The 16270-nt window shown below is 39.8% G+C and overlaps 2 protein-coding genes across 5 annotated transcripts in view; one reads left to right on the top strand and one right to left on the bottom strand.

Annotated features, from left to right (window-relative positions):
• Positions 1–3331, top strand: part of WDR19 (WD repeat domain 19) — a 41082-nt gene extending 37751 nt beyond the window's left edge. Inside the window, exons 35-37 of one of the 3 annotated variants that reach the window (XM_035547835.2) lie at positions 1443–1519; positions 2087–2207; positions 3149–3331. In XM_035547835.2, coding sequence (XP_035403728.2) covers positions 1443–1519; positions 2087–2201 — 192 coding nt within the window. In that variant the 3' untranslated portion in view covers positions 2202–2207; positions 3149–3331. Of the gene's footprint in view, positions 1–1442; positions 1520–2086; positions 2208–3143 lie in introns of all 3 variants that reach the window. The other 2 variants (XM_035547844.2, XM_050710438.1) reach the window with 2 other exon arrangements.
• RFC1 (replication factor C subunit 1) overlaps positions 537–16270 on the bottom strand; it is a 43872-nt gene continuing 28138 nt past the window's right edge. For both annotated transcript variants that reach the window (XM_035547857.2, XM_035547866.2), the window contains exons 10-25: positions 15969–16076; positions 15240–15419; positions 14557–14661; positions 12967–13363; positions 11930–12039; positions 10197–10311; positions 9715–9803; positions 8705–8842; positions 8173–8268; positions 7894–7992; positions 7277–7431; positions 7047–7164; positions 5934–6079; positions 5180–5393; positions 4437–4628; positions 537–4248 (exon numbers count right to left, since the gene is read on the bottom strand). In XM_035547857.2, coding sequence (XP_035403750.1) covers positions 4153–4248; positions 4437–4628; positions 5180–5393; positions 5934–6079; positions 7047–7164; positions 7277–7431; positions 7894–7992; positions 8173–8268; positions 8705–8842; positions 9715–9803; positions 10197–10311; positions 11930–12039; positions 12967–13363; positions 14557–14661; positions 15240–15419; positions 15969–16076 — 2358 coding nt within the window. In that variant the 3' untranslated portion in view covers positions 537–4152. The remainder of the gene's footprint in view (positions 4249–4436; positions 4629–5179; positions 5394–5933; positions 6080–7046; positions 7165–7276; positions 7432–7893; positions 7993–8172; positions 8269–8704; positions 8843–9714; positions 9804–10196; positions 10312–11929; positions 12040–12966; positions 13364–14556; positions 14662–15239; positions 15420–15968; positions 16077–16270) is intronic.

Genomic DNA, 16270 nt, shown 5'->3' with positions numbered 1-16270 from the left:
GTGGTTCTGGAAGGCTTCACCTCCCTGAGACTCACATGCCAGGACTGCCCTGAACACCTGTCACATGTAGGGCTGGGTGCAGCTGGTGCGTGGCAGAGCATTACTGGTGGATGTAGAAGTCCCCCTTTGGTCTTTGGGCAGGTGCTTGTGAAGGGCACAGGTCTCCTCCCCTAAACTTCAAGATGCCAGGACTGCTTTTAAAAAAGGGAAAGTCTCCTCAAAACTCCATTTTTAGGAACGGCCAGAACATAACAGAAGTTTGGGGCACTTCCAAGGTTAAGTAATGGTTGGGTATTTCAGTACTACTGATCCTAACAGAAATGACAAGCCCTGATATTTTTGTTTCAGGATTCTTTACAGTATATTGAAGAGGCATGGAGCACATTTCCTAGCAGAAGAGCTATGCCTCTAACTGTTACTAATATTACAAATTCTTTATACTGAGGTTAGCTACTGTGTAACACTTTTTACAAGGTTGAAGTGATTTGTCACACTAGAATTACAGAATAATCACAGATTAACTCCAACATTCGATGCCTGCTTAAGTAAACATTCTTTATTAAAACTAAAGAATCGGTCTTACAAAAGATATATACCTTTTTTTTAAACTATTGGATTAGCAGAATATTATGATCAGTATATTTCAGAAGTAGTATCTTAAGGGGAAAAAAAAGTTTTTAAATACATAACTTTGCAAGCCAGAAACCAAAGTACGTATTCATGTACATTTCATGTAATTAAACTGCCTCTTAGTTATAGCTCAATTACATCACAGGTATTTGTAACATCATGAGGACAGCAGAATTTTCTAATATCTTTTGAAAGCGTCAAAAGAGTTTACTGTTGTATATTGTATTAGAGCATAAATTGCTGAATACAGTTCAAGGCACTGTTGCATGTTATAATGTTGACCAACCTATGTAACAATTCTCTGCATCAATAGCAAATTGGAAACCATACAAAAAAAAAAAGGAAATAATCTCTGCTTCAAGGGGCAAGTCTCAGGACTGCCGCTATGCTCACGGACTGACAGTCAAATGCAACCTTATTGCATTTGTGACGTGGCTTGGGGACATTTTTTGAATGTCACATAACATCAAAAAAAAATTCTCTATAAATTTACAAACAGCCCTCCCTATGCAGATTTACAAATAGCATTATAAAATTGCCAAAATAAAATAAAGCGGTAATTTAATACTTTTTTTTTTAAAAAGGAAATACAAGTCATAATGAAAATGCTGTCTCATTCAGAGCTCTTTTTCTAGTCACAGAATTTACACAATAAGTAACACTATTATAGTGGGGTTGTTTTTGTTTTTAAATTCATCGAGACCTTTAGAACGCTGTTGCTGAGACTTTCTCACAGTAACAGAGCGACACCTCAGCGCCCAGTCTGCTAGGACAGTACATACCCTTTAATAACTTGTTGCCTTTGCATGCAGGGCCGGCACATGGTACAAGATGACTGGACAGTCTGCCCCCACTGTGACTTCCCTGCCCTCTATTCAGAATTCAAGAAGTAAGTTGGGATTTTTACTTCATTTTTTCTGTTGATGGATTCCAATGTTAGTTTGTTCACAGTTTAGCAGCAAACAGTTTTCTTTGGTACTTAAAAACAAGTAAGCCTCTGAGGGTGGGGAAAAACCTCTTACTTGAGCATTTCATCAAACATACTCCCAGAACATTACTTTCAAGTGAACCAGGCACAGCAGCAGCCACCAAAACAAGAATATGCACCCACTAACACAACTACCACCACTTGTCCCTACTACCCATCTGTACGGGAATGGGCTTGGGTAGCTTGTTCTGCAGTCAGGAACTGCTTCTCCAGAAACTACCTTCTAGCCCCAATGCTTTGTTTGTGCTCTACCTGCCACATTTTCCTCATGCCCCTGTAAACAGCAGCAACATTCCTGTTGCAATCTTAGTTCTCAAATGTTAAAAAAAAAAAAAAACAAAAACCTTTTCTCCACCTAGACAGAAGCACAATGTATTGCTCTAGCCTTTATTTTTTACACAGTATAGGTTGTACAGGTTTGCTAGGGTTAAAACTACGCTTTGATCTGTCACCCTTCTTTTAAAATAGCATGTTACAGAGTGAAAATATATGTCCAATGTGTTCTGAAAGAATTAACATTGTTCATCTTAAGAAAATAAGTGACTGCACCCAATACCTCAAACAAGAAGACATGGACCAGTAAGTTCAGGTATGTACAAGAAACGGTGTTTGTGTTGTATTGTGTTTGGGTTCTTTTGTTGCTTGTTTTTATTTAACAGGGCTCATTCTAGAATACATTTGAAGTCTTTCCCAGCAAGGAAAGCGCACTGTTTCAATAATTTAACTTAAAGCCTAGGCCTCTATCCCTCAGATCACTGAGGTGCAGATTTATCACATATTTGCACTCAAGTGCACACAGCCCAGTAGTTTTTGGAACTGGAAAGAACCTAGCTGTTACATCATTCCCCCTGTGAGACTTTGGAACCGGTTTACCTTTATGACCAGGTTATCAACTGCAGCAGTCTGGGTTGGCGTGTTCCTGAACACCAGCTGTGCTTTAGTGGCACAGGGAGCCGTTTGAAGATCTCAGCAAATCCTTCTACTGATCAGCCATCGGATTTTAGGAGTATGGGAGGAGGGAAGAGCTCCTAACTAGAAGGAACAGAGCTGAAATGCAGGTTACATGATCTTATGCTGTAGGGTTTCCATGATAGAGAAACGATCTGTACAGTAAGTTCCAAACATATTTAACACAGAAGCTATCACAGGATAACAGCAACATAGTATTGGCTTGACATGCTTACTTCAAAGACTGAGACCAAGGCTTTGTCTGTACCACACACCTGGATCCAGCGGTTTGGTTTTGTTGAACTGGTAACTGAAAATGCACGAACAAAGTTCCTCATTTATTTAACTGTAACAGTTGAAGGCTGATGTATTGGTGCAGATACCTTATATGAAAACTTAGCTATAAAGACAAAGTAACAGGAAGCGCTATTGTGAATTTATATATATACAAACACACCATACTGACCTTATTTTTGCATTTTTAATCACTTTTTTCTATTTGCTCACAGAAGATCACGTAGTTTGCTACTAGAATCTTCATTTTGGGGTCTGACTAACTGTTTTTGTTTGTTTTCAGAACAGCCTGTCTTGTTCAGCAAGCTGCAAGGAACTCTATCACTGCATTACACGTTTTCTCCACTGGGATTTAACAACAACCATATCACTTCTATTTTTGTGATAATCTGTAAATATTTAGCTTTTGATAAATTTTGTACTTTGATTTATTATAGTAATAAACCCCATTGATTAAATTAAAATCTTATCAAGCAAAACTTACATTTCATCTGCACCAAAGGCAAGGGGCACTGTGTGATGTGGGTGGCAGAAGACTTAAGTGTTCTCTTATCCAACATCAAGTGAGTTTTAATCACGCTAATTTCTATTTAACAGTGTCTGTTAAACAGTTTTAGGTATTAAACAGTATTTAGGTATTCTTAGGTATTCTGTTCTAGCTTTGATTAAAGAGATAACATTTTAGTTCCAAACTTTGAAGAGACAGTGCTTAAATCCCTCACTGCTTTTCTGCGTCTCTAAAACACAAAAGCAAAGCTGGGGGAAAAAAATATAACCACATCCTGACAAATGCAGAAAAGCCAGAACCTCAAAAGGAAAGGAGAAAGACAAACATTCCAGGAACTTAAGCAAAATTTAAAAAAAACTTGTGCGAAACACCTTTTATTGTAATCTTATATACTGCTTAATTCCTATAATGTACAAATATGCAAATCAGATTTCTTGCATCATGTACTATTTACAAGATTTCACCACATAATAACAGGGGATTTATAAAAAAAAAATGGAAGTCCTACGAAGACTTAGCAAAAACACCAGGTAACTAAGCATCACATTTGTATCATGTTCATGCACCCTGGCGCTTGTTTTACAAGAATATTTATAGCTTGTAACGTAGCACGTTAAGAGTAAGTACAGCACTGCATAGTGTGAGAATACAGTAGCTACATCACCTCTATAAGAGGAGCATTTTCAACGCGCTGGTTCTACTTTCCCAGCTACATCAGTGGAGCGTTCATGTTCCTGACAGAAGTTAGATAAGCAAAGCCACATCCAGAGCAAGATTATTGTGTTTAATGTCTTGTTTTCTCCTTCCTTTTCCCTTCTTTTTTTGTTGGTTCTTCGTTTTTCTCTCTTTTTGGCAGCTTGGAAGACTTCGCCTTTTTTTGCTACAAACAGAATAAGCAGACAGTTTAAAATTCAACTGTAACCTGACAAAAAGCACGTGTCAAAAATGCTTTCAATGGGGGAAAACAGGGGAGAGATTTGCTCGTCTCTCCCCTCCCCTTCCAGGAATCACATTTTAGACATTTTAGTTAACTAAAAAAAAAGTTTAGTACTGAGGAAACAAAGTCACCTTAATCATTGCATCACTTTCAACACTGTCTTGCTCATCCTCATCAGACTGGATCTCATCCACATTCAGGTCTTCACTCAGTTCAGAGGTTGCCACGGATCCTGACTGCCTTTTAGATGTCTTCACAGAATTAAGGGAATACGGAGTCAGATGTGCCTCTTTGTTGTAGGCACGTGTAAAAGCGGCTTTGACCTAGAAGGAGACACTGAGCATCAGCTTAGCTAACCAACTCTAGCCAAGAGTCTACATCACCTTTCCTTTGGAGTGATGTGACCAAAAGGGTTTTGTTTTTGTTTTTTTCTTTTTGTTTGTTTGTTTTTTACAAAAGGATACAGGAAAGTATTCAAGAGCAGTACAAGAAGCTGATACAGCTTGCAGTCAGGAGCCTGCATGTAGGAAGCACCTGCAAGATCCTGCTTTCACTTTTGCTTCTCTGTTCCACTTCTCACTGTGCCCCCAACACAGCTGACTCCCAGTGATCCTCTACCTCAGGGGCAACATGAAAGACTGCTGAATGAAACGCAACCTTTATTTTTTAGGACATGTCCCTGAACCCTTAGTAGCATGCCTGACAGCTGAGCTGCAAAGGCCTTTCATGGTCTCAAATTATAATTAATAAGATAATTTATTTGCATCTTCCCCAGCTTTAGCCTTTCTACAGCATATCCATACCATGACTACCATTGTACAATTTTCTTTTAAAATACGTAAGATAAAGAAAAAAATTACTTGTAAATTTTTACCTTGGGATCCAGCTTTGAAAAAGGACTGGGTTTGCCTCCCCACATGCTTATTTCCATGATATTTTCAACATCTTCTTTCATCAGGCAGTAAGAGTCCATGAAAGTTATAGCTTGTTGTACACCATCTGCTCCAAAGTCTTTCAAAGGCTGGACAAGTGCATCCCGCAGATAAGACAGATACTCCATGTTTACTGTCCTCTTGCACATCTGGGTTCTTTGTCAAATTGAAAGAGAGGAGTAAATCTCTACAGCAACTCACAGCTCGCTCCTAAACACAACCAACCTGTAGGTGGGCTCTCACCAAATGGATTATCAGCTGCCTTAAGAGTTAACTGCAAGCTGAATTGTGTCATTTCTTTTGCAATACCTGGACTAGGGATAACCTGGTGCAAGGAATTCAGCACCCAAGAACTGAGCAGTCTGGGGAATTAAAGAATCACAAAATAGCTTAAGTTGGAAAAGACCTTAAAGATCATCTAGTTCCAACCCCCCCCGCCATGGGCAGGGATAACACAACCCAACTTAAAACAGAAGAAGAAAAAAAACAGCCTCCAAAAAAAGTCAGTCAACTGTACTGAAAGTGCCCCAAGTCCAGATTAATGCTAAGAAAATGTCACCAACAACACCCAGGGGTATTCCTAGAATACACATGTAAACTTGTACCAAGCACAACAAGGAATTACTGGTAGGCAACGAGCTACAGGAGAACCAGATATCCCTACTGATATAAACCAAAGAGAAGAGTCAGTACTACCTGAGACTCATGTGCATTGCCAGTTCTTGAACAATCCGTTCGTGTTTGCCTGTGGATGAAAATTTCCCCAGCCAGCTGGGAAAGACAGGAAACTGGGACATGTAACCTCTCATCAGCTCCCCGGGGAGAACACTCGAATAAATAGCCTGAAAAAAAAGTAACACACATGCCAAACTTAAATCACAATGAATTTAATCTCGCTGACACCAAGACATACTACTCCAATTGTTTCAATGAAAGTAGGTAGGTGAATACAGATAGCTCCTCACTCTAAACAGCGAGTTTTAAGAGAACTTTGCTTGTTTCTTGTTTGTCTCTGCTTGTTTCTCTACATCCTACCACTTCCAAGTTGCAGCTTCATCTCTTGTACCACCCTATTTATCATGTTCTAAAATAGCTATGAAGTGGTCTGGGTTTTCAAAAGCCTTTATTTAAAATGGCTTGTTTTGCCTGCCCAGTTCCGAGTACAGTCACACTGACAGCTGACTTCACACAAACAAGTGCTATCATCTCCATCAGACGGACATAGTGAGGGAGACATTTCAAAAGAACACAGCTACTTAGAGATCTCTAGAACAACACTACATAAGCAACTTGTCTACTCAGACCTGCATTAAGCAGGGCGGGCATGCGCTCAGTGACCTCCCGAGGTCCCTTCCAGCTTTATCTATGATACATTCTCTGGTGCCAGACATGATCCTTTAAGCATAAATCTTGTCAAAGTTTCTGCGATCACTGAAAGAGGTACAGTGAAGAAGCTTCAGTCCTCTGTGCTTTAGGAGAAATACTGGCCTGGTAAAAGGCTGGAATAGGAAACAAAACCCAGTAGGCTTGTAACCACGTCAGAACTTGTACATGCCACATGTTGCCGCACTTTATAAAGAAGGTTCAAGCTTTTCAGTGTTTCAGAGACTTCATTTCAAGAGACAGCATGGGTTCAACCTCGTGTTTATGTGGAAACTGCTCTACTCCCCAGCAGAACAGAAGAATACTACATGAAGCATGAGCTATAATAGGTCATTAAATTACACAGAAACCTCAGTTTTGAGGGATCAGCCTTGTATACTGCACACCCATACCATGAAGCACACAAAATGAGCATTGAACACTCACCTGTGTTGGTAGAAGGTTCCAGTTTTGCTTGGTACGAATCTGTTTGTCCACTAGATCACCATCACATATACTATCAGCTGCTCTACTCAAGAGCATCAAGTGCTTTTTCAGATCTCCCCTGAGGGGAAAAAAGAGTTGATTTTATTACATAGCAGAAACATCCATATAGGTTTTAGTCTAATTTCACACCCCGGCACAAAGCTGTCAATTTAAGGTATAGACTAACTCACCCAGCAGCAGCTGGTTTCACATGTACGTAGTTCTCTTGAACAAAAAGAGGTGCTAGGGAATAGTCGTGGAAGAAAAGGTCGGATTTGTCTATAAGAGACATACGAGAAGCCTCCTCTCCAGCAGCAAAAACCTTCCGGACAACGTCAAAAGGGCCCTAAGTAAATATTTCAAAAAGTCAATGGGTTGCAAGTCAAACAAACAATAAGACACAGCACAGAATTACTACACTGATTGCACCCAACAATATCTGGGCTCAGCAGCACAAGCTCAACATTCTTTATTCTACTTTTAAATGTACTTTATGAATAGCGCTTTGCCAGTTTTGAGAAATGAGTTTTACTTTTGACATAAAGAGAATTTTCTCCTAAAGGAAAGAATCAAAGTGCGAAGTATGAGCTTCGTAACTGCATCTTACTTAGAAGACCAGTATATCAAAAAACATACTCAGTCCTGGATTTACTGCTCTTCAACTATTTGTGGCAAGTTTGACGTACTCAAAATACTAGTCAGCTCTTTGTATCCAGGCTATTAGTACTTTATTTCAGAAGATGCTCATAAAGCCCGGTATTTGTATCAAAATATCACAATAAAAGCTAGTCCAGTATTTTACACTCACCAGTTTGATATCCTTTTTAGCTCTGCTGGCATCTGTTTTGGCCTCATCATAAGTCAATGATTTATCTTTTGCACACCACATATTAAGATTATGCAAAACCTAGAGAACAAGAGTGACAATTTGGTAGCATAAAAGCACTTAAATGAAAGACTAAGACTTGAGCAGAAAAAAAGCGGGATCCCTATACCTAAAAATAATAGTATCATTCAAATACCACACTGAAGTCAAGGACGACTTCATACTTCTCTGAATTGATGCTAATGCTGAACTGGCACTGACCTGTCTGATGTCTTGATTTGCTGCCAGGATTATCTCATGCATAGCAGGTGGTGGAATTTTTAAGCCTTCTTTAAATGCAATAGACATCATGGCACCCTGTAACACAGACAGTTCTCTGAGAAATTGTCACCAGAGAATTCCCATTAATTCTTTTCCGCTACAGAACATATTGACACAGAGAGTTGCATTTTTTTCCGTTTTTGAATCAAGTATAATTTAAATAGTTTTCTTTCAAAATACAAGTCAGCCCTTCTCATTGGTATTAAAAAACATAAAATGTAAAAAAACATAAATGATCATCTAAAACAAGCCTTTGGATATAGTTAAGATGGGCTTCTAAATCTGAAAGGCTTTGGAATCCTTGAGTCTTTCTTCCCAAAGCACTAGACAACACAGGTGGTAAAGCAGAGATACTCAGTGAGGTAATCCATTAAGTTTCAAGCAACGTTTCCAATTCTGTATGACTTCTGCCACACAGAGACAGAAGTTGCTGATGGTAATTCAGCGTAGCCCACAGAGCCATCCTTCTTACCTTAATCTGCTCTAGACGAGGTCTCTGAAAACGAAGATCAAAACAGTAGTGGACCAAGGAACGGATTTTAGGATGGTTTCGATCATTACACATGCAGATGATGGGTATTTTTGTGTGTTTAATCAGACCGATCAACTCCTGCAATATAAACACATTACGATCGCATCAGATACTTCAGAAGAATGATTAAGATGTCATACCAAGCAGCATCAGTCCCTGCCTTAAATCAGATCCTTGTCAGATTCAAGCCTATAAAATACTTGCTACTGTGATTTCCACACTGAAAACTTTGCCCCCCCCTTTTCCTGCTTCATCTGCTTGTGATTCTATTCAGCTGCAGTAGTACTGGTGCATCTATCCGCTTCCACTACCAGCAATCATGTTTTGACCATTTTTCAAGAAGCAACAAAGATAAATAGTCCAGAGTACAGCTGTCCACCAGAAGGACTAGATCAGTTCATCCAAAGATCAGTTTGACCCAGCCTGTGCATGCCCAGAGGGAGCACCCTGCTTTTCAAACACACCTTGCCATAAACAAGGAGGAAGCCCAAAGAGCTCAGCCCTGAGGCTTCGGCATTAGTGGACTTAGCAGAGCAAACTTTGTCTGTTCAAATGCAGGTGAAAATCAGTTTCAGATTCTTGCAACGTAAATACCTGTATTTGAGCTAAAGATCTGTATGCCCTTTATTGTCAAAGTACTGCATGCGACCACAGGAAATCTTCAGAATCTAAAACCTGAGTTGCTGAAGAGAACAAGTACCAGTTGCAGAGACCTTGGGACAAATTGGGTGGTTTTGGTTGTGCTTTTCTTTTTGTTTTTAAAAACAGAAATGTCTTTTCTCCATCTCTACCACTGCATAGTTCTTTCAGACTTCCGAAGTCCAAAGGACAAACTACTAAAACAGGTACTCTGGAGACTCTACAGACCACAGACTGAGGACAGTAGACTGGCATGAAATATGGTGTGCACTCTTAGCAATGGCATTAGCTAGCAACTGTAGCAGTTTCACCTGAATCCCTCCTCTGTCTTCATTGCCTGCCATACCATCCACTTCATCCATGATCAATACATGTTTCCCGCTAACTGATGAGGATGTGCCTGAAAATGAATATGGACAAGAGAATGAGATTGCAATAGAGTATTTTATTCCCACAGGAATAAAATAGGGGCTTGCTCAGAGTTTTACCCCACACTTTATACTGATGTGAGCCCAACCCACACAACTGAAGTGCTGATGAACCTTCTGTTCTCATTCTACCACTTGCTGATGCAGAATTTATGTTCACAGAATAGAGCTGGCATTGCGTTATCTTCCAACAATTAAACCCCATGCATCACAAGAGCAACTGCAGAGCTCCTTAGTAGTTTGTGCTGATTAATAACTGATTCTCTGATTCTCTTCCTAACACTGCCGTGCAATAAGGAAGCTCTGTCCCTCCTGTAACCAGACACTTAGCACAAGAAGAATCCTCCTTCAAACAACAGACATACCAGAACAGAAGTCTTTGATGCTGGTGTTGTTAAGCGATTCAGCAACTACTTCCTTTAGACTGTTCTTACTTCGAGTGTCACTGGCATTCAGCTCCACGTAGCTATACCCCAGTTCCTAGTTCAAACACACAAAAATGAGAACGCAGATCAGTGAGAAGAGCATAAGCATACTCAATTAAAAACAGCATTTTCAGAGTTCAAGAAGAAAGCTCTTCTAACAGCACTTCCAGATCTAATTTGTGGCTTTGATTTCTTTCTCCCTTTATACTACTTCTCTCTCGTACTCCAAAAATACTTACAACCAGACATGGAACAGACGTGCCCAAAAGAGCACAAAATTTTTGCATGAAGAAGTCAGAGGCACAGATTTAGCTGTGAAAGATTAACAGAACTGCCACAAGGGACAGAAACAGAACTATGAGCTGAGGCTGACTAAGCTCCGTACTATCTACAGATGCACATTAAAATCTTGTGTTCAGAGTCAGGAGAAGAAGCATGCCGCATCCCTCAGAAAGCTGATGGAAAGAAGAGCTTTTAACTATTTAACAGCTAGAAAATACATGGCTCTCCCAGCAGCCCGACCTCTTCACAGCAGGACTGGGCTGCCTGTCACTCCCTTCAGGACCTCAACCCAGCTGCTCCTTTATCAGCAAACTCTCCCACCAGGGCATGCCACACCGCAGCAGCGTGCTGCGCACAGCTTTGTTCTTGGGGTCTGGATAACCCAGTTTTGTTAATTGTGTCTGGGGAGCACAGTGAAACACTCTGCAGAGAGACCCAAGGCAGCTGTGAGCAAGCTAAGTTGCAAACTAAAGGCAAAAAATACCACGCTAGCGTAGAAATCAGCCCAAGTCAGCACACCCAGCTCTAGGTGCAGCATTAGCCAGAGAAACGAGCTCTGGATCATCTACCTTTCTGTGAGCACAAAGCTCTAAGGCCTCTGGAGAAGGAGAAGCACAGTTGGAATAAAAAAAGAAGCAGAATATTTTAGCATTCGAGCTGTAGACAATATGTAATCTCTCTTTCCCAGCACAAACACCAGACAGCTGCTAATTCTTAATATCATATTTTAAGAGAGTTCTTGCGAGTCACTTAAGAACAAAACGATCTGCAAAGTCAGTACTAATGCTTAGCTTTAAGGACGTTTTTACAGTATGGAATCCCCAGCTGACTCATGAACCCTAAGCTCACAAAAACAAATTCCTGAATTCAGATTTAGTAACAGACACCCTGCTGTTAACTTCGTCCTACAGAGACATTTGAATTTGAATAAGTCTGGGAAAGGGATCTTTGTTAGATATATTTAAAAAAAAAATCAAAGAAACTTGTCAAAGTAAAGAATTTCGTTCTTATATCTACTCTAAGCCTACCCTTTTTTAGTTTAAGGCCATTACTCCTTGTCCTATCCCTACACTCCCTGACGAAGAGTCCTTCCAGAGCTTTCCTGTAGGCCCCCTTTTGGTACTGGAAGGCAGTTGTAAGGGCTCCCCAGGGCCTTGTCTTCTCCAGGCTGAACAATCCCAACTCCCTCAGCCTGTCCTCATAGGAGAGGTGCTCCAGCCCTCTGCTCACCCTCATGGCCCTCCCCAGGCCACCTGTAAACCTGTTCTGACCAGGTGGAGCTAGGCTGGGAGCAGAACCCGGTAATTTAGGGGATAGCCACCTGCACACATCCAGCTACAGAATCAACACAAAACAAATACTCTTGGGAACAACTATTAATGTGGACTTACCTTACAAACTAAAGCAGCTGTAGTAGTTTTACCAACTCCAGGTGGACCAGAAAGTAATGCTGCTTTAGAACTAATACCATCATCTTTGCCTCCAAGTTTGCTGACCTTTGCTATAAAAGAAGATTCCAGGTTTTATCTACATATATATTACCAAATAATCTGCACACATCGTGTAAATCTTTAGGGACATCAACTATTACTGAGTTCCACATTTAAGGATTGATACGAGTATCAAAAAAATACATGCACATCTGCATCCTAAGCATATGGGGAAAAGCAGTTTAAGTCATATTAGGTAACACTTGCAGAGATTCTAAACTGAAAAATATTACTGGAACACAACTATTTCAGCAATTTTCTCACACCCACATCATAACAAAGAACAAAAAAAATACACCACAAAAAAAAAACATACTACCTATTATGGTTGCAGTGAAGCTTGTATGCTATTTTGTCACAAAAAACTGTCCACAGGATTATGCAGTATGCATGACAGTGGCTACATGACAAAGAACAAGGGCCTTAACAATTCATCTCTTCCCCACGTGTGATGACAGCCCTCTAGACGTACTGCTATCCCGCTTTTTCCCCACGTGTACACAGGTCAGCACTGGCTAGCACTTCTCATGGTGAAAAATAATTCAAGAGACTGAATGTGAGGGCATTTTGTGTGTGTGTGTATTTTATATTTATACACACACATATATAGTGCATGTATGTATATACATGTACACACACTGCCAGCTTGTTTTAGTCTATTCTGGAAATAGTCACATTTAAGAAAATATCACACAATTCTAAAAAACATATCTTCAGACAGTTGGCTCTTCTGTTTTTGGGGGGAAGCGGAGGGGATAAGTGAGCAACTGCTTCAACAAAACCCTCTGGCTCAACTGCTGCTAAAAAACGCATTTGACTTCAGACTCATTCCTGATTTCTGGAGTTGTTCCCCTCTCCCAAAGGACCTATGTCAACACACAGAACCAAGCAACGTGACTGGCATGGACGAGCACAGAGAAGTTAACCGCGCTGGTCACCTTGTCCATCTTCCGAGGTATTCTTGTGCCAGTTTCGGAGCCATCGCAGAAGTTTATTGGCACAGCTTTGCTCACCCTGCTGTCCAATGATTGCCTTGAGAGACGTAGGCTTGTATTTATCCACCCATAGCAATCTCTCTGTTCCATTTTCATTAATCTCAGAGACCAAGGTCCCCTTAGGTTTTGGGACTTCTTTCTTCTCCGCTGTTTGCTGTTTAAAGTCTGTAAGCTTTCGAGCGGCAGCAGTTTCTTTCTTAACAGATTTGAAGGTACCTCCCTTCTCAGGAGTATAATTTCTTTTTTTAATATCAGCTTCCCTTTTGAGGGGGCTAAAATTCTTTTTGCCAGCTTCAGTTTTCTGTGGTGTCTTTTTATGTCTCGACTCTGTTTTCTTTGCCTTAGGAAAACAAAAGATAAGAAAATTAAAGAAAAATTTCCAGAAAAAAATACGTCAAAACAAACATGCTATGTTTGCACATATGCACAAGAGTGCTTAAAAAAGTAACAAGTCTTCTGTATTGATTTAAAAAACTTCCAAGAGGAGATCAAAGAGTGTTCTTTGAAAAATAAACCACTGTTAAACACGATGTCACCTGGTTCCGTAGCACAGCCCACAGAAGAGGCAGGAAACATTCTGGGCATTCCAAGAATAGTAAAAGTTCCAGCAGTCTCCTTACTCACTAAGCCTGACAGGTCATTAAACAAAATAATCCAAAACTGATGACTGACAAGGTGTAAAGAACAGGCCATCAGACACACATGAAGTGGAAGTGCAGCTCTCAAAGCAACACTTCCAAGCTTGAACACACACTCACACACAAAAAAAAAAAAAAACACGCCAGGAGCAGGATGAAGGGAGCAGGAATGGGGAACAACCTGCATTCCATAAATGAAGTGCTCTTCAAGCACACACTGGCTAAAGAGAAACACAGTTGTCTTTTAAAAATAAGCTGAAAGCATTCAACTCAAAGCAATTCGAAAGGGAACTAAAGTAATTAGCTAGTACAGGCTTAGAGTTGCTTTTCCTGAAGGTACTAACAGTATCTACACACAATTCACAGCCGCATCAGAAACAACAAAGCAGTATCTATACTGAACATCAAGCATGCTAGAGCTAACTGAATTTTTAATAACATTTTATCAGCCACTACAGGCTAGATTTAATTGTGCATAAAAACCTTATTACTGTTTTTTACAGTAAGTACCACATAAAGATTAAATCCATTATCTATATACATGGTTTACAAGTAGCTGTCCCATGTTTACAGTAGACGTTTTTAATTGGCCTTTCCAGGTACGATATATCATCAAAGAATAAACAAAGGCTCAGGGTTTAAAACTGAAGTCATCTAAGAAGACATGATTACTCCCTCAGTCAGATACCTAAAAATACAAAATGTCTGATTAGAATAAACCTTACCTCTCTAAAGCAGAATCCTTAAAGCACAAGTAATTTTTTTTCATTTTCAATACTTTTAACTTAGTAGGTCAAATCATAGGATTGCTGTCCATGGAACAAGAGATCAAAGCTCCCTGCAATTTGGGGAACCACACGCGACACACAACTACGTTTGTAACAAATGAACAAACCTCCGATTCAGCTGCCAGCTCATATTTGGACTTTTTGCCTGGCATAGTTCGAACAAGGTCAAATAGGCCATCCTCATCAATAATTTTTGTCCCTAAAGCTGATGCCTGGGAAAATAAGAATTAAGAGGTTAATGAGATCTACATAATTCAATTCAAAATCCTTTCCAGTAAAGGTTATGTTTAGGAACACAAAATAAGAGCAACAAAAAGCTGTTTTTGTTGTTTGTTGTTAATGTGTGTATGTATATATAGAATCATAGAAAATCCCAACTTGGAAGGGACCCACAAGGATCATTGACTCCAACTCCTGGGTCCCCTCAGAATCACCCAAAAAATCAGATCCTGTGCCTGATAGCACTGCCCAAACACTTCTTTAACTCCAACAGGCTCGGTGCAGTGACCACTGCCCTGGGGAGCCTGTCCCAGTGCCCGACCACCCTCTCTGTGAAGAACCTTTTTCTGATTCCCAGCCTGAACCTCCCCTGTCACAGTTTCATATGTATATTTATATTTATGACATAAATAAAATAAAATGAAGCCCTAAACCATACTAGGTAATTTTTCCTTTTTAACATAAATTTTATTCATAGCACTCCATTTCAGAGGAGATACTGGAAATCAATACAGTAATATACAAAATTCACATTTTCACTTCTGCCTATCTCAGGCACAACACTACTCACCTTTTCACATTTAGATTGGCCACAGTCTCGTCCCATAACCAGGTAGTTCGTCTTCTTGCTGACATTCCCAGTTACTTTTCCTCCGTAACGTTCAATCAGAGATTTGGCCTCATCTCTTTCAATAGACTCCAGAACTCCTGTAATTACGAACGTCAGGCCTTCCAAGCAGTTTTCAGCTCCCTGAGAACCGTAACATTGTAGAAAATGCCATTAACTGATGCAATTCTACAAATACCCCTTTCACCACAAACCTTTTTAAACTTCTACCATGTCAAGTGCTCAGTGAAACTTTAAAAATGAACCTAACCTGCCTGAATATAGATAGTGGCTGTAGAAGTTCAAAAACTATTAAAAGGAGTAGCTGCCAGCAAAACTTCACAGAGTTTACCTGTCCCTATCATACCTGTGACTAACATGCTGTGCTTGAAGCACAGAGTTAAAGGACTGACGGACTTCAAACTTTAAGACCAATAACGATTTTCCATCATAATGGCTTTATAAACCAGATAGTTAGTGTCATTTCTCAATACATTTCCTTTCATATAGTCACTGTTTTGCATTCCAGTTTAGCTTTTTTCCCCAATATATACTTTGTATTTGAGAAAAAAATATATATGCCAGTTTTTAAATAGTTTAGTTGATACTTGTTAGATCACTTTTAAGAACTGGAGGGAAGTCTATGATGCACACCACTGCTACACATAGAAATTCTACTGTAGCCAAACTTACTTGGGGTATCTCTTTGGAACCCAGAGCTTTCGGACCCTCGCGATTAAGGAAGCTTCGGTAGGCTTGATAATTGTTTCGCTTCTTTTCAGAGTCCTCAGGACTTACAGACTTGGACAAAAGAAAAATAGATAAATACATGGTATATATAAAAATACATACATGGTACATTAAAAAAAGCAATGAAATAAACTCAAGCATCACTATTTAAGTCATTTTTACACAACAAAGAAAAAGGAAGAAGTTTAAATGTTTTTTAACTTATTGCCAAGGAATACAAAGCTCAGGTTTTTGGCTTGGGGGCT

This window comes from Cygnus atratus, chromosome 4, assembly GCF_013377495.2.
Source record: "Cygnus atratus isolate AKBS03 ecotype Queensland, Australia chromosome 4, CAtr_DNAZoo_HiC_assembly, whole genome shotgun sequence".
NCBI classification, from domain to species: Eukaryota; Metazoa; Chordata; class Aves; order Anseriformes; family Anatidae; genus Cygnus; species Cygnus atratus.
Note: the sequence above shows the minus strand (reverse complement) of the source record. Positions and strands in the feature narration are given on the sequence as shown.